Here is an 18676-nt window from a genome sequence, read left to right as displayed (position 1 = left end):
AGTGTAACTGAATAGGACATCTGTAAAGCTCTGACAAATCTTATTTTTTCTTCTTAATTCAGCCATGAAATGCCAAAATAAATAATATCCTGGAAAAAGTATGAATGCATGAAGACATTCATTCATGCATTTAAAAGTTACAGCAGGATTTTTTGGGCACAGATCTGTAATGTATGTATGGAGTCTCATAATGATGTAATATTCTACCTTCCATTATTATTTCAGTCTGTTTTCATTGAGAGAACGTATTCCAATGTCAGTGTGCTTATTGTTCATATTAGATGTTACATGTGTCGGCCATAAAAAAGCATCATTATCCAGTTATGGGATGGCAACTAATAGACCTGAAATCGTTCAAAATATATTGGAGTATATTTCCTGTTAAGTAAAATATGGAAAATGGTGTTTTTTCCTCCTTATTTATCCTTTTCTGAAGTCTAAATCAAGAAACAGCTATTTAGACAGCTGTGATATTCCTCTGCCAGTCACAAAAGAAGACCTTGAAAGCCATTGAGGTGGAAACCCTACCCCTGGTTTGACCTCATCTGTTAAAGCAGTTTGCTGGTGGGTCAATGCTGCTAGGCAGTGTCCTTGGTCTGACGTGTAGCCTCTGTTCTGCTGCAAGGGTCACATGACGCGTCACATGATCACTCTCGTCTGTAGTGCAGCTCTCGCAAGGGGGCCCTAGAGCAGCAACCGGGCAGCATGCAAATTCACCATCCTTTTATAGCCGTTAGACGAGCAGAATACTCCAGAGCCTGTATGGGGAATGTCTATTATTACATAATTATTATTATATGTTGCTTTGTGTTGTCTTTTGCATTATGACATGTGATGCATAATTGTTCTGCGCGTTTGAAAATAACATAAATACAAGGAATGCTTGTTCCCCCTGTGAAAAGTGGCCATGGTTCACATTTAGTTTGTTTACTAATCCATTCATATTTATATATCTTTTATTTGTGTTTGTGGGTTTGTGTTTCTTTTTGCTGCTAGCCAGAAATGAGAGAACAATGGAGCACATGCAGTCAGACAGAAGACAGGCAGGGAGCTGCCCTCATGCAGGGAGATGTATACTCAAACAGCTGGGCATGAACAGCAAGGAGAAAATACATGTACACTCATATACACAATCTTTCTCTCTCCCTGCATCTCTCTCTCTCTCCCTCTCTGTGTTTCTGCTCTTCTCCCCTGCAGTTCTTGTGGTGATGGAGAGAGAGAGAGAGAGAGAGAGCAAACAGGAGAGGGAGGGGCATGGGGGGAGAGGGAGAGGGAGGGTGTGTTGTGTGCATTAGACAGAGTGCGAGAGAGAGAGAGAGAGCAGGAGAGAGAGAGAGACAGCAGCGCACCGGAGGAACAAGGAAGAGAAGGAGGGGAGGGGGAAGGAAGAGGGAGCGAACGAGAGGGAGATTCACAGGAGAGCTCAGCCGGGACGGAAGGGGGACTCCAGTCTGAATGGGCCCAGCGGTGCCTTGATGGAGCATGGGACAGGTTCTAGGATTCTCTCACTGCAGTGCGTACAATCCTTCCTCTTACAATCTGTCTGCCTGCCTGTTTGTCTCTCCATCCATCTGCACGTCTGCTTTTAACATTTCATCTCTCCGTCTCTCTCTCTATCTCTCTCTCTCTCTCTCTCCTCTCTGTCTATCACCCTCCCTCCCTCCCTCCCTCCCTTCCTCTGTCCCTGCCTCCCTCTCTTCTGTGCCTGGAAGCATAAACACATTGTGTAGCGGTGCTAAACCATGGGGAGGGAGGACAGAACGGATGCGCCTTTCATCATCACTGTTGATCTCACTGATGCTGCTCATGTGTGGCTTTTCAGGACAAGCATGTTTTTTATCTGTCCGTGAGTGTCTGTGAGTGTGTGCCTGCATCTGTTTGTTTGTGTGTGTGTGTGTGTGTGTGCGCGCGCGTGCGCGAGATGAATCTTAATTTCTTTATTGCCTCCTTTACTTTTACATTCCCCCTGGTATTGCCTGACCTCATGCCCAACATTTGGCCAAGTGTGCATCTGCGTGTGTGTATGCGTGTGTTGTTGGTGTGTGTATGTGTGTGTGTATTTGTGCATGTGCCACATGTGTGTGTATGTGTACATGCTTGTGGTTGTATGTTTGTGTGTGTGTGTGTGTGTGTGTGTGTGTGTGTGTATGTGTGTGTTTACTGCAGTGTTACTACCCTCGCTCGTCGCTGGCTGATTTATGACATGCTCCAAAGCTAACGTTGTTAAGGCCTCTCCCATTCCGGGGCGGCAGAGCACTGAGTTAGCATCGGTCCTGGTAAGATTTGGCCTCCTATGTCGTGGCAAAACTCGCGTAACCGAGCCGTAATGGAGACATGCATGTGGGGATGAGATGTGCTGCGGAGGCCACTGGCTGGCCCTTATTTATTCATGAGCGGTTTGATGACAGGGCCCCCGCTAGCTTCCTCTCCGGAAATAAATTGATGGAAACGAACCGGCAGCTGTGGACGAGGCATCCGAGCCGGATGGTTGCGACGGACGCCGCCATTTTTTCCCCCCCCCGATCGTCGAGCTACGCGCGTAACCAGATACCATTCGGCTAAAAGGCCAAATATTGGATTAGACATACAATGTTCCTTTGGCCATAGCTCATAAGCTTTAAACTGCTGGTGGGATACCATGGGGCTCCTTAAAAAATGACCTTTTAAACATTCATTGACCTGAATCTGTTTTTGACTGTTTTTTGACACCATTGTAAGGTGCCAGCTTAAATGATCTGTTAATTTGGAGGCCGTTGTTTTAAAAGGAAGTTGTTGGTTCCCCTTATTTCAAGCTTGTACACCTACACAAAACCTTGTATTTTGAATGTTTTATACAGGTATTATTACCACAAATGGTGTTGATGTTAAGTGGTTTCCACTTGGCTGGGTTCTGGGATTGGTTGATTAGTTTTCACTTTCGCCATTTCTACAGTTAGAGAAATGGAGCGTGGGCTTGTCAGTTTAATTACCACCCCAGTGCTAATTATGTTATCAGCCCGGACAGGATATAATTGGCTAGATCTATCACGTGTCGCACTCACCCAGTGCAGAACATTATCCTATCCAGTGAGATTTGGTTTCCGAGTGAACGATGTATTTTGCCTTGACGCCTTCCAGCCAGGCCTGGAGCATGCTGACAGTTTGCTAGCTGTTTGTGAACACTGCTTAAACACAGGGGTTCCACTGTGAGAATGTTTTGTTTTTAGCCTGCTCCCCCCCCCATTTCAGTGCAGACAAGGGACCAATTTACAGCAACTTCAACACTCAGCATGCTAATAAATTTTCCTCCCCCTCCCCCCCCCCCCCCTCTCTCTCACTCTCTCACACTCGCCGCCCAGAGGAATTTGGTTCAGTCTCCTCAACACCTGACTCCTCTCCTCCCTGTACTGACGGTAAGAATTACACCTGACTCCACTCCTCCCTGTACTGATGGTAAGAATTACCTGGAATGATGCGCAGCTCAGATGTGTCCCGGTTGGAACCCGCCAGTAGTAGTCCTATGTCACGTGAGCATCTTTTGTGATTTGATCATAAGGCTCCAACACAGTCATTACGAGAAAGACTGGATTTTCCTAATTATATTTTTCTTTTTATTGAGTTTACTTCAATGTGTATTGCTGCCATCCTTTTGTTGTTTTGTTGTTGTATTATTTGCAGTGTAAAACACTTAAACTTTGTTATGAAAAGTCCTATAGAAATAAATTTCTATATATATATATATATATATATATATATTGACCAGTTGTTCAGTGGAGGAACGAGCACATCCAGCTGCTGGCATAAACCATCACTGCGGTCGTTTAAGGCAACAACCATCCGTGAGCTTCACACCTTTTAAAAGACATTTTAATTGCACACTATTCACAGGGTACGCATAGCTTTTTCAAAGCTACTGCACTTGTACCAGTTCCCAAACGCTGACAACATTACCACACTCCGCAAGTCCACAGTTGCTTACACATCCCTTCCCCCATCCCCATCCGGTTTGCAATTAGTACCCCTGATTATATTGTTGTTTAGGGCCACCAAAATCCTAGAGCCAGCTCTGGGAGTGGGGTTGTGCAGTAGGTGGCAGACCGTAGAGCATTTGAATGCGGAGGTGGGAGCTGGCGTGTCACCATTCTGAGAGAAGGTTAAAGAGGGAAAGCACGCTTTCTTTTAGGGTGTTAGCATTCAAACACAGGGCGCTTCTAAGTAAAAAAGAAAAAAAAGAGCTCTCCATTCCTGTCCATGCCCTCACCTGAACTTAAGCAGTACATTGTGTTGATTCTTGTCTACAAATACAATGGGGCCTTCCCAACTGGGATAGAAAAAAAAATTGATTTAAAAAATGACTGTTAATGAGGTTAAAACACGCCTCTCTCTTGGCGGACACAGGTGGGAATGAGGAGTCGGACTTCCCGGAGCTGCAGACCGCGCGGGAGTGGTCTGACGATGAGTACGGGGGCGAGGATGATGAAGGGGGGACCAGCAGCCCGTCGGTGTGGGGGACCCCGAGACAGAACTCCTTCGAGCTCACCTTCTCCTACTTCACCATCCCCGAGTCGGAGGGGGGCGGGGCCTCCCGGCGGGACTCCATGGGAGGGGCCCGTCGGAGGGGCGGGGCCCGGGCGGGGCGGGTCTCACTGAACCGCGTGGACACGGATGAGAGCCTGGTGCCCGCCGAATCTCCCGAACTGGAGTGGGAGCAGCATGCCTTCCTGTCGGGGGAGGAGGAGGAGGAGAGGGAGGATGCGGAGGAGAAGGAGGAGGGGGGAGAGAGGGAGGTGCCCCAACAGCCATCCCAACAGTCATCCCAACAGCTACCTAGCCAAGAACTCACAACCCAGCCCCTGTCTCAACCCAGCCTAGAACTGACAACCCAGCCCCTGTCCCAACCAAGCCTAGAACTGAAAACCCAGCCCCTGTCCCATAGCTGTGATCCAGAGCCTCTCAGCAGTGGTCGGGACAGCCCAAGCAGAGAGGAAGAGGAGCCCTCAGGCTCCGAACATTGCAACCAAAAAGACAGCTTCACAGGTGAGAAACTGGGGCTGGGGGGGTGGGTGGCGGGGGGCAAGGGAATGCCATCCAAATCACAAGAGAATGTTCATTATTTTCAGAGGAATATATGGAACACAAAGGGGCCCAGTGAAAGGAATATGCCTTATAAATAATACATAAAGCTGTCATTTATTGGTGTCCAGCACTTTCAAGTCATGCTGTGTGTTCATGGTGGATTTCATTATTTATGCGTTGCCCGAGCGGGATGGGTGTGCATGTGTTTCAGTCAATGCTAGCTGAATCCCCTTTTGAGTAGCAGTTGTTTGATCTGGTGAAGGATGATTGACAGGTTGGAATGAAGGAAATCTCATGGAGACGCCTACGGACAGTGGCACGTGAAGATATTCCTCTGATGAAACAGCATTCATAAAATAGCTCTAGTAATATACCATTCGCTGGCCATATAGGTGCAGCACACTGAAAAGGTTAAACCAAAAACCCATGGAAATAATATGCAAAAAACTACAGATACCATCATCCTTTTGTACCTCCCAAGTCTGGCCTGTGAGTGACTGATAGCATGTGCCAATGATTTACAGCCGCCTGGATGGAAATGAGCTCACAACACGGTCCAGGGCTGTGGGGTGACTCACACTGCAGCTCTCCATGAACAAACGCAGCACAATATCACTTTAAATCCTGGGCTGTGACCCTGTGAGGTCATCCTCCGCTTTCTCTGAAACCCGCCATAAAAGCCTGAGTCTGATTCATTTTCCAGTCGATGGCAAATGCATGACTCGTACAGCTAACGCCACATAGAAAAACAGAACCTAGTGTTCTATGACATTTAAATATTCTACACGGGCAAATGGGAAATTGTTTTTTGAAAAAAAAAATCTGTATTATGCTTTGTTTTCATAATTCCCAGAGCTTAATACATTTTTTATATTTATCATATTCAAAAACCTAATTCATTTTTTTTTTAATATAGCGATGCATTTTAGCAAGCTGGTTTTTGTCAGATGAAGTCATGACCCTATATTATTTTTGTACAGTAGTTTCCATGGTTTCCAAGCCACCAGTCAGGATTTTTTCTCCTTTGGCAATCAATACTGGAATGCACTCATGGAATTACTTTTGTCCTACATTGTGGTCTATTTTATATCTTACTTCACCATGTGTGAATTCTGAAACAAATATCATAAGGAAACATAGTTAGGTCTGCATCTGGACTCCATTTGTTAGCCAAGATGGTGTATGTTTGCAATGTCAGGGCATGAACATAGTATACTGGCGTACTGTTAAAGTCAAATACACTAGCATACTCTTTTTTGAATGAGTTATGGGGCCATAATGATGTACAGTAATGTTTCTTATCTCCCTTGCATGCTAATTGTTTCCAGTAGCAGACCCCCTTGTTGCTACGGAAACCACGACAGTGCCGCTCACATCTGTGCATCAGCCGGGAAGTGAGATCACCAAGGCGACATCATCTGCCTCGACTTCTTCTATTGGCCAGAACACTCAGGAAGAGCTAGACAGTGAGCAGCATCTCTCAGCGTCAGACCTATCAGAGTGTGGTGGGTGGTTCCTCGTGATATCAGGTAAAAATAGTATGTTTTTTACTAAAATATCTGAAACAATTTGCTGTTGGTTTCCCATTGATGTCCATTGTGATCCCATGTGCATTTGATAAAGGGATCAGTTCAGAGAAGCCTTGCAACACTGTGCTGAGCTCCCAGGTTCAAAACACTTCCAGAATGACTAAGAATATCCCTAAATCCTGTGTGTAGAAAGACAGTTGATACTTGTAAATAATGTGAACTATTAAACTTCATGGCTAAAATTTAATACAGATAGGAAAGTAGGCTATATTTAAAAACAACTAAAATACTCTGAATAAGTATTCTTTGCTGCTGCTTAGTAGGTTTGGGCTACATTTGTAAAAAAAAAAAAAAAAAAAAAAAAAAAAATTTAAAAATGAAAAAAAGCAGCCCACACATTCTGGATTTGTCTTTTGTTCATTCAAGCTGGTGGTTATTTAGGCTTAATTAGTCAGCAGTAGCCTCTATTAGATGGATGACGCATTGGGCCAGACATCTTTTCTGTGTTGACATGCGTGCAGCATAAAATAATATTTCCCCTGAGTGATTTCTTAAGGAAAAAATCGAACAGAACAGTTTGAACTGCATAATCAAGAGCAAAAAGAACACTCAGCATTACAAAGGCCTTCCAGCTAAATGTAGGCTGGACAGATCCCATATCCACAGCGACCTGAGCATACTTTAAATGGCAACGGTGAACAAATGAATCAACTAGTCATCATGTCTGTGCCCGATATAGAAAGGAGGAGGCATTCACTGATTTGCTCACGCAAGTATTACCCATACCTCCCCAGGGCGCGGCAAGGAGCCTGGTATAGATGTTTAAGTCGCAGCCGGTGGAGTGCTCGATTGTCTCCATGGCGATGACCCCCTGGGACCTCCTGAAGAAGGGGTCAGTTGGGCGCTGAGGATCTGAAAGGGGTTCCCACTGTTTCTGTGTGCGCCAAATGAGCATCATCTCAGGGGCTGAAGCTGCATATGCAGGGGAGAAACTGAGAGCGGGGGTGCAAAGAGAGGGAATAAGAGAAAGAGAGAGAGAGAGTGAAAGACAGAAAGGCAGTGCACCTCAGTCTGGAGGACAGAAGGAGAGAGAGGAGAAGGGACTAACGTAATATGGCTGTTCTTTGGCCCCCAGAGTCAGTACTAATGGAGCAGCGGGAAGGAATCAGTGTCTCAAAATGGACACAGGACTCCTATTACTAGCCTTGGACTTACTGTTCCATCTTTATTCTCCTTGGACCCAGCTATTCGTTTCATCCCCTGTGGAGGACATGAGTTTCTGGTCTTAAACTCAAGAATCATATCTTTATTCTACTATGCTGATAGCGCTACACTACAAGGGCAAATCAATTAAATGAATTATATTTTTGAAAATATTTTCACTGCAACATGTTTTTATCATCCAAGACCCTTGTATTATGTGAAAGGAAATTTAAATTCATAAACCTTTTCTCTGCCAGGTGCACAGGAGGGTATTATGGCAGAAAGGCAAGTGGTTGTTTGTAGTTTATGGCCTTTCAAGATGGGCTCATTACCAGATGAATCACTTCCTGTCAAACTTGTAAATGTGACATTTTCAAGCTAGGAGTTAGCAATTTGAAAGCAGGAGTTTGCTGTTTAATGTACTACAGTGTGTGTATGTGTTTATGAGTTTAGGGTATGTTTCTGTGTGTGTGAGTGTGAGTGTGTGTGTGTGTTTTTCATAACTGTGTGTTTGAGGGTGTATGGCTGTGTTTCAGGAGTGTATGTGTATGTATGTGCATGAGTTTGTGAGTGTGTGGGGGTCATCAGTATATGGTTGCATGTGTGAGTTTCTGAAGAGTGTGTGTGATTTTCATAAATGCGTATTTGTGAGTCTGTTTTTCTTGAGTCTATGTCTTGTGTGTCTGCACATGTTTGTGCGGGGTTGGGGGGGTGTGTCATGAGTTTATGGGTGCATGTGTGTGTGTGTGGGTTTCAGAAGAGTGTGTGTGTGTGAGTGTGATTTAGGGGGCGGGCACTACTGGACAGATATAATTAGTCTGGCAGGGCTGCTTACTGCTGACAGGGCAGGGGTGTCCAGAAGTAGCCCTGAGAGAGTGGAGAGAGGAGCTCAGGTCTGAGAGCGGCGGTCAGAGAGCACAGAGAGGAGCTCCCAGAGACAGAGTCACAGAGACAGAGTCACAGAGCAGAGAGAGAGAGTCACAGAGCACAGAGAGAGAGCCACAGACGAGGCACTGCCAATCAACTGCAACGATGTCCAGCAAAGGTGAGGCACTGCGTATAGAGGGGAAAGCAGACAGGAGCTGCGTCCACCCAGGGCCCTGGAGCCGCCTGTCTGGGACCCATCTGAGGAGGGCCAACTGGTCCCTAACACACCCTGTACCCCCGGTGGGCCTGGCTGTGGTGGGCTTAGTCCCTGAGGGTGCACTGGGAGCCCCCCTCTGAACCTTATGGAGTTTAGAGAGGGCTTTGTCTGTATTGCAAGAGGGTGTGCTGCTGGTGTCCGAGTGGCAGTGGAGTGAGACTCTGGGTGAGTTTGGGGCAGGAAGTGGGTGAGACTGGGGGTGAGTTTGGGGCAGGATTGGGGTGAGACTGGGGGTGAGTTTGGGGCAGGATTGGGGTGAGACTGGGGGTGAGTTTGGGGCAGGAAGTGGGTCAGACCGTGGGTGAATTTTTTGCTGGGCTGGGGGCTGAGATTGTAGGTGATTTGTTTTGCAGGCACAGGGATAGATACCTGGTGGTTGAAAATCTCTGAGTCCAGGGTGTTACTTTTGGCAACGACAGGGATAGCAGTTGGAATTGCTGTGAGCGTGTGTGTTTGTGTGATTGTGTGTGTGCATGTGCATATGTGGTTGTGTATGTGAGACAGAGAGAGAGAGAGAGAGAGAGCATGAGATTGTGGGTGTGTGTAAGAGTGTGGGAATGTGATTGTGTGACAGTGGGGGTGTGTGCGTATGAGTGCATGTGCATGTATCTGAGTGTGTGTGTGTGTGTATGTGTGTATGTGTGTGTGTGTGCGTGCGTGTGAGTGTATGCGTGGCGGTACTGCATGGCTTCGGTTATGATCGTAAGATGCCACGCCCTCGATTTGCACATGGCTTAGCTCAGGCCGGGGGTGCAGCCATCTTGGTCCAGTCGTGGGTGACCAGCTTGGATCTGTGTGCATGTGAATCTCCAAGAGCCCCTCGAACTCACCCCTCCCTCAGCAATGCACACTCTGTGGCGGGACCCCTGCGACTGGAGGCACCTTCACGGTCGCGGCCTTGCCCTGTCGCAGTCGGGATGCATTTTGGAAGCCGCTCAGTCATAAAGAGTGTAAATTTGACTAAATATAGGAGTTGATACGTAGGCAAATCGGCGAAAGTGGCATTTATTTTTAGCTGTAGTGTGCTTTGTGGTCTCAGCGGCTTTGTGTGTAACGCAGGTGGCACTGCTGCCAGGCTTGTTGGCGCTGGTTGGTGTGGCTGGGCTTTTCCTGGCAAAAGACATAAACCAACGGGAGAGCATCTACAGTCGTTATATCTGTGGCCAGAATAATGCTTTACGAACAGTGAACCTGTTGATCAGCTCTTCCGATTTGTCTTCAAAAGGCATGGGCCCGGAGTCAATAAACATTTGTGCTTATCTTTGACTAACAATTTTAAATGATTCTTGTTATTCACAAGCACAGTTTGCCGAGTTCAGCAGTCACTGAAAATAACTCTCCAAAAGTTTTTGGAGAAGAAATGTAGCCCTTTTGTTTACATGTTGATTCCTTATAGGCCACAGGAATGCAAGGAACAGAAACTCCACCTTTGAGTTACTTGCGCTTCCTGTAGTTAAAGGTTTCTCAGTACGATAGTGGTTAGATTGTAGCGTTGGTGTTGGCTGCACATACTATATGTGCTAGCATGTTGTATGTTATTGAGAGGTTATCTGAGCTGTGCATTGTCTCCAGCCTGGTGTATCAGTTGGCTGGAAGAAGTGTTGTACAATGTCTTGTATGCATGCACAGATCTCTGGAGAAATCACTCTAATTCTGAGCAGAGCTGACAGCACCACCACCATTGTTGGTATAATTGTGTAATACTGTTCACATTAAATATTAAACTGGCAGTTTGACTGATGTCTGGCAGACTGTGAATGAATATAAAGAGGGAGGGGATACAGGGAAGGGGGGGGGGAGCATGAGGGGGTCCTGTCAAATTTAGAACCCTCTGTCCAAGTAGCCCCCAGACCCTGGCTGTCAAGGCTGTGCTGGGAACACATGTTGAAGAGTGAGGGAGGAGGGGAACGAGGTGGGGGGTGGGGGGGGGGGGGGCACGATTGAGGACTGGCAGCAGGTGTTTTTAGTGGCAACGTTCATTTTCTGGGTCTCCTGACCCCCTCCCCTTCTCCCCCCTCCCCCATCCTGTGTCTGTCTATATTTATCTGGGGCTGAATTCCTCTAGCTCTGCTCCTTGCTCTTTGAGACAGCCCAGGGCAGGGCCACCCAGAGGCCTTTCCACAGTTCTGGTTAAAATGGAGGCCTTTCCACAGGTTATGTTAAAATGGAGGCCTAGCCACAGCTTAGGTTAAAATGTAGGCCTTTTCACAGTTTAGGTTAAAATGGAGGCCTTTCCACACTTTAGGTTAAAATGGAGGCCTTTCCACAGTTTAGGTTAAAATGGCTGTTAGGAGGGCAGGCCTGGCTGCTGCCTGTTCAGAAGGCACATAGAAGGACCAGCAGGAGCGACTGTGATGCGAACCATTACACTAAACCGGGAGTGCTAAGGCTGCCACTTGGGCATACGAGGCTGCTGTCGAGGCATGCTGAATAATGACACCACCTCCTTCTTTTATTTGATTGGGCGCCTGATAGAACCAATCACATCTAATGCTGCCCTCTGAAGGCATTCCAATAAATGAAACTCCTACGTGTTCAGAAGTGTGAGTGAGAGAGAAAGGTGTGACGCCTTTCATTCCTCTCCACTCTTCTTCTTTTATAACCTCCTCTCTCTGTCTCTCTTCTTCCCTTTTCCCCCCTCTCCACTCTCTCCATGCTCTCATCTGTTTCTCTGCTCTGGTTCCTTCACACCATCTCCCTCCATCTTCCGTTCATTTCTATTGTTCTTTTTCTTCCTCACTCTTTCTCTTTCTCTTAAACCTCCCTATTTCCTGCCTCCACTTCCTGTTTATGCTGCACCTCTCCTCCTTCACTCTAACCTCCTTCCCCACCCCCCCTCTCTGTCTGCCCCCTCCCCCCTCCCAACAGTGACAGATCTGATATACTGGCGGGACATGGAGCAGACCGGCATGGTTTTCACGGGGCTGGTGGTGGGCCTGCTGTCCCTCTTCCAGCTCAGCATCATCAGCGTGATCTCCACCCTGTCCCTGGTGGCCATGTGCTTCACCATCGCCGTGCGCCTGTACTACAGGATCCTCCACGCTCTGCAGTGGAACGACGGCAAGCACCCCTTCCAGTGAGTGGGGCTTCCTTTCACGCCAGCTCAGTGAAAAAGTCCTGCATCGTCCAACAGTCTCGCTGTTTTTTTAAAAAAAAGGCCTTACACTCACATCTGTTTCCATCAGCGTCATCACATGTCAGTAAGCAGAAGGGACAGGCACACTATTTTTTATTTTATTTTGATTAATTTATTTATAAGACACTTCATGCATCCACTTAAAAAAAAAGTGTTTTAAGTGCATGCATGAAGTGTCTTGCACCTGAGTTAATTAAGCATCACAGCAGTTTTCTCATTTTCGAACGTTTTCATTAGCATTTTTGTCTCTTCCGCTTTCATTGTTATGTGAGGGATTGACCACGGCATAAATGAAGCTTAAACACCAAAACAAACGTGTACAGTTGGCTGTAATTATGGTAGTAATTACACAGTCCTCACTAGCAGTCATCGTGAATGGAATTGATTAATGAATGGCGGCTTTAATCACTTGAATATCTCCACACAGAGAATAATTTGAAGAACAATTTTCTCCTCACAGGGAACGGTTGCTATTAAATGTGGTATACTTCTTAAAGTGTATTTTAAAATAATTTAGGTAAAAGGTTCAAAGGACAAGCCAAATTGCATCATTAGTTAACTACGATTTCACTTACTGCTTTACAATTATTTAATCGCCACAACTGAATTCTTCAACTGTATTAAATGGGACATTCATTGCAATATGAATTCCAAATGAATTGTGTATACTGCATATATTTGTAGCATTTATATTTTATCTTATTATTTTATCATGATGAGTTTGGCAAACACCATTATGTATGATATACACTTTGCATATTGAGTGTGTATGCGTGTGTCTGTGTGCTTGTGTGTGAGCATGTGCGTGTGTGTGTGTGTGTATGGGTATGTGCTTGTATGAGTGTGTCTGGGTGTATACATTTGTTTGTCACTCGCTCTCCCTCAGCTTCTGTCCTCGCTCTCTCTGCCCAGGTCGTACCTGGATCTGGACATCACCCTGTCCGCGGAGCAGGCGGGCACCTACATGGAGCGCTTCATCGTCATGACAACGTCCGCCATCGCAGAGCTCAAGCGGCTCTTGTTCGTCAGCAGCCTGATGGACTCTCTGAAGGTGCAGCAGCGAATCTCAACACAAATCTGCTTTCACAGACGTGATCAGGTCCAGCAAAAAAAGCTAAATTGGGCTGTGTTCTGCAGCTGGCCTTGAAATGCAGAGTCACAAAAACACCCCTTCCCTCTGTTTACAGTCTTTCAATCCAATCCAATTATGTTACTGTAAGCTTTATTGGCAGGACAAACCAAAGCAGTGTTGCCAAAAAAATCAATATAAAATAATGTGTTGATGAAAGAATGTCTTTTTTTTTAAAATGCATCAATGGTACAAAGGGATGATGCAATTCTTCCATTCAGAATGATGTATGGCTATGGATTTGGGCTGTGGGCCCCTCTACTAGGACCACACCTTCCTGTGACAGTCAGGTTTGACAAATGGAGACAATGACAATGGCCCTCCTTTCACTGGATACCTGCCTGTGAGCATTAATGACAGTGTATTAGAAAATTCATCTCAATGTCTCACAGCAGGTCCTCCTTCGCTGGCAAGCTGGCTATCTCTCTCTCTCTCTCTCTCTCTCTCTCTCTCTCTCCCTCTCTCTCTCTCTCTCTCTCTCTCTCCCTCTCTCTCTCTCTCTCTCTCTCTCTCCCCATTGTCTTCCTATTTTCTGCTGTGCTCACATGGAATGCTTAACCACCCAGACCTCTTTCTTCACGCCCCTGTGTCACATTCAAATTCAAGAATACCTTGTAACAAAACAACTCCTGTTGCCGAGGGACTAAAATATAGGTGATGGTATTTAAAAAAACAACGAGTAATGGTCTGCATGTTTGGGAATGGGGATTGCTCGTTGCTTTTTTTTAGACAACAAAGATGATGCAATTCTCTGCCTCGCTCTCTGTCTGCTCTCTGTCTGCTTGCTGTTGTCTGATTATGGCAGTCTGGCACTGCCCTGCCCTTCTCTCTGTCCTCCTCTTCCTCCCCTTATAATCCGTATATTAGATTCATTAGCCCGCCCTCCGAGGGCACCCTAATTGACCACAGTGGGTCCTGCACGCAGTTTTTCGGTCGACATCAAAACGCAGTCCCCAGACTAAGTCCTTTCGCTGACTGCAGCCCGGCTCAAGGCTGTAAAGATAATTGCCGTAGTCACAGCGGGAAGAGACCCAAAGTAAAGCTGTGCCTTTTCATCATCTCCCCTCTTCTGCTTTGTCAATTTATACCCCACGTACCTTCATGCATCTTTCCCCTTTTATCGTTCCTCCCACCATCTGCCTCTCCCTCTTTCAGTTCAGTGTTTCATTTCATTTTTTTCTCTTTCTCTCTCTCTCTCTCGTTCTCTGTGTCTCTCTCTCCCTCCCTCCCTCTTTCTCTTTCTTTTTCTCTATCTCTCTCTCTCTCTCTCTCTCTCTCTCTCTCTTCCTCTCTCTGGTTTACTATGCAGTCCAATGTACATCATGAATGAAATTTCTCTATTTATAATTCTTGGCACGGGAAGTTACTAAGCCATCCAGCCATCGCTGCAGAATGATCTCACAGCACATTGCAGTATAATTCAATGCAATACGACATACATTCACTATACGTAACCAGCGCAGCTAGAGCTACACAACATCCCTGGCCACATATAAGACATGGGGAAATATAAACCTGTGTGAACCGGATCATGGACTAGTACAGCTTGCCAGACCCTGTCACTGATTTTCCAGGTATATATATGCACTTGTGCCACGTTCAACTCTGGCCTTAGAGGCATGTGACATGAAACGCATGTGACCTTCTATAGAGAGGGAAGGGACAGAGAGATTCACTCAGGAGGGGGGTTCTTGAGTCAAGTTCTGCATTGAAGTGAGGAGCAGAAGGACATATGCAGTGTAATCTGATGGGGGGGTGCTGCTCCAGTGACTGCGTTGCTATTTAACATTGACAGGCTTACTTCTGTGCCACTGAGCCAGCTATGAGTGTCACATGAAGCATGGGGCATCAGGTTGCTTTCTCAGGCTATCGTGAGGGGGGATTTGATGGGACCGTGGGAGGGGTTGGTGAATGATGACTATGTTGTGTGTCGGTGTCATTCTCATGGTTTGTGTTTTTGGCGTGTGTTGTCAGTTCCTGATTCTGATGTACCTGCTGACCTTCTTAGGAGACCTCTTTAATGGCCTTACTCTTTTGATCATTGGTAAGAACCCGCCCCCCGAAATCTTTTCACTCGACTTCAATTCAGCACTGACATCACAATCAGTTCGCTTCCATTCATTGCTGACATCACAATCGTTTCTCTTCCATTTGTGCTAACATCACAATCACGGCTTCTGTTTACACTGACTTTACAATCCGTGACTGTTCACACTGATCCCTCCACTTCTTTTCATTGTGACATCACATTCAGTGCCCTTGTGTTCACATTGTTGCTGCATTCACACTGCTTCTGTTCCCTTTAGCATCACTCTCACGCCAGTTCTGTTTACCTTGAATCTTCACTCACACCACTTTTATTGCTCACATTTAGTCCACTGACAGCATGAAGCTGTAATGATATACATAATACAACCTAAAAATATTTAGGTTGCGATAACAGTGATGAAAATGATAGCCAGGTTCTCTCCTCGTAATATGTGTGCGTTGATGCAATGTTTACTCTTTAAGAGTGCCAGAATAACTGAGCTGTTTCCTCTTTCTTCTCCTTTGCCATCTGCTAGCTGTAATCTGTCTCTTCTCCCTCCCACTCTTCTACAAGCAGCACCAGGTAAGAGGCTAATGCTACTGCTCTGGTCCTTGTTCTGAGGGTTCTTGGGTGTTAAGGTGGCCAACCACAGTTACATCCCAAAATGTTTGTTTATTTATTTGACAAAACTGAATTTGGCCCTGGGGATTGCATGGTTCAAACCAGGCTTCAGGCTATGAGTACTAGTTCCACAGTCTTTGTGGTTCATCATCTGAAGAACCCACTATAATTATGTAAGATCACGCCCCCTTCCTGACATTAAGATTTTATTGCACGTAGCACCATTTCACATACGCCGTCAAAATGCCGAAGGGGGCTCGACTTGAATTGACGGCGGCGGCAACTGTGTCACGATTGGATGAACTGGGAGCGGGGAGATTGGTTGGTGCGGTCAGGTGACAAGTGGCGGGGGGCAGTAACGACGTGGGACGGCGGAAACCTGACGATACCACCCGGGGTTTGTCACCAGTCGGCCTCGCTGCCCCGTTGGCGACTGCCCGTAGCGCCACACGTGTGGCCCGCTTCGCTTTAGCGAAGTTAGCGCCACTTAGCTCTTTCTCCACCCGCCGCCGTGGCACACCGCCCACCCGACTCAAACGATCCTCCATGTGCTTCCTGTTAATGTCAGCGGAGTCCTGGCTGCAGCAGCGAGCGGCGGACCGCGCGCTCAAATTAAATCTGTGCGGCCGTGACACTGCGACAGCTTGACGCTGTTGCTAGCCGTAACAATGAGGGAAGGTTGGCAGGGTTTTTTTTTTTTAATTTAGGCAAGGGCCTTTGGGACGTAAACAAACCGCTATTTGAATATGAATCTGTGTGATATGAATGCCTCTGTGATGCAAGCAGGGAAACCGAAGCGAGCGCTATTTTCAGCAATGCGGTCTGCAACACTTTTTTCCCCCAATGGGACTCCGAGCACTTTATCATGTCGCTGAAACTGGATATGTGCTGCCCCCCCATTGGTCCGTTGGGCCAGCGTTTGGACAAATGCAGCTCAGTTACACCTCTGTTTGTTTGACAGGCACAGGTTGATGGCTTTTTGGCAAAAGTCAAAGGTAGTGTCGACAACGTCAAAGATATGTGAGTATGGCACCCCCTGTTGGCATAACATTTAAATGAGTTTGCACTCTGACCTTTGCGGAATCTTATTGACTTTTCTCTATCTTTTACATTAAAACCAGGTTATTATTTGGACGTAACGTGAGATTAAATATTCAGCCTTGCTCTGTAAATGAGTCCTCTGAAACCCATCATTCTCCTTAAGGCCCACCTCTTTTTTCCGTAGACTTCAGAGACTGTTCCACGGAGGCGGCCGCGCTCATGACTCTGACCCCGCACCCGGCGGTGCCAAACCCAAAACAAAATGAAGAGATGGCGGAAAAGAAAGGCGGGGCTACAGGCTGTCACTCACATGTCTTAACCAGTAGCCTATGGCTAGGGTTCCAGTCTGTGTGATGGGAGTGGGGGGGGGGGGGTTGGGTGGATTATGGGAGGGGCTGGTGAATTGGTGGGTGCGGGGAGAGGGGAGGGCATATGATGTGGGGATCTGAGTGTTGGAGTGATGTTGTTTTTTCCAAAAAAAAAGAGTTTTGATGGGTGCCATTTGAAACAGTGCTCTTCATAAGCCTTGAACCGCCCGCTCGGGCATCAACAGTGTTTCAGCTGGTAAAGTGAAGTGGAAAACTCCCATCCAATGAGGTGAGGCCTGACCAGTCCTCATTGGCCAATGGGTTTCTGTAGGTTTCACAGTGCAGAAGCCTCTTTGACGGTGACTGGTAAAGATCTGGACAATCGCCGGCCGCTGGACCTGCTGTTATAATAATGACTTCAATGAAGTAATCGTGTGGTGAGCTTTAAGTACGGAACCTGCGAGCTCCCTGAAACCCAGGGGTAACTAGAGTTGGCTCTTTCCTCACCGAGAACGCAATTCGTGGGCTGAGTAACTGGGAATCCCTGGATCAGAGGTCAAGGAACTGGGGTTCATTCCTCAGCCGCCCAGGGCAAAGTTTGAATTCGAGGAGCAGAGTTTGGATTTGCAGCACGCTGACCCTGTTACCCAAGAGTGCTATTAAACTGCATTGTTATTTTCTTTTTCTGTGTTTCCTCCCCCTCACCCCGCCACCCACCCCAAACGCTCACACACCGCCAGAATATAAGTTTCCTTTCAAAGGGACTCATGTTCACTGCTCACGAGAAATAGAACCCAGGAGGTGTGGTCAAGTCGCCCAGCTGGCATCAGATAACATGGCAGGGAATTATGATCTGAAGTCAGGCTCAGCCACAGACAAATGGTCAGAATGGCCGGGGTTGAGAAACAGGCGGGCACACATGCAGATTCTATAGACTAACTACATAGTCACTAACTAACTTGTGCTCCTAAACTTTCCACCTCTTATCTCCAAGATGTTCTAGCTGGTTACAAGAGCCTCAGGCATTATATAATGGTTTATGTACATTCATGGGAAGGTGTATCCAGACTATCTTTTGGCAGGTATTGCATTTAGCCTGCTCTACCATGAATATTCATAAGACACATCAAATTGGATGTTTTTAAATGCTAGAAATACAGACCTTTCAATATTATAGGGATAGCTCACTTTATGGAGTTTGTTATGTGATTTCAGTTATAGTGTATATGACTGTTTTTGTGTGCAATGAAGGTTATTTTTAAGTACTACCAGAAGTTCCTCATGACCTGCCAGCTTTGAAATGGCTAGTATAGGCACATTTAAAAGTTTCTGCTTTAAAGCAAGAAAATGCACTTCAGGTAACTCCAAAGTGGCCTTAACAGAAATGTGATGCCTCCAGAAGGTTTATGCATATATACTAACAGATTTTTATTTTTATTTTTTTAAATTACATTTAGTCTTATGTTCAGTTGGAACTACTT

General features: G+C 46.3%; 1 protein-coding gene across 1 annotated transcript; it reads left to right on the top strand.

Moving 5' to 3' along the window:
* Positions 1–1314: 1314 nt before the first annotated feature.
* Positions 1315–17875, top strand: rtn2a (reticulon 2a). Its single transcript, XM_035383880.1, has 10 exons — positions 1315–1513; positions 3339–3392; positions 4378–5016; positions 6384–6584; positions 11800–12007; positions 12980–13118; positions 15171–15240; positions 15761–15807; positions 16808–16866; positions 17072–17875. The coding sequence occupies exons 1-10, from the start codon at positions 1483–1485 to the stop codon at positions 17151–17153; spliced, it is 1530 nt and encodes a 509-aa protein (XP_035239771.1). The 5' UTR covers positions 1315–1482; the 3' UTR covers positions 17154–17875.
* Positions 17876–18676: the final 801 nt, after the last annotated feature.

The sequence above is a fragment of the Anguilla anguilla genome, chromosome 12 (genome assembly GCF_013347855.1).
Source record: "Anguilla anguilla isolate fAngAng1 chromosome 12, fAngAng1.pri, whole genome shotgun sequence".
Classification (NCBI taxonomy): domain Eukaryota; kingdom Metazoa; phylum Chordata; class Actinopteri; order Anguilliformes; family Anguillidae; genus Anguilla; species Anguilla anguilla.
The sequence above is the reverse complement of the archived record's forward strand: the minus strand, read 5'-3'. Positions and strand labels throughout refer to the sequence as shown.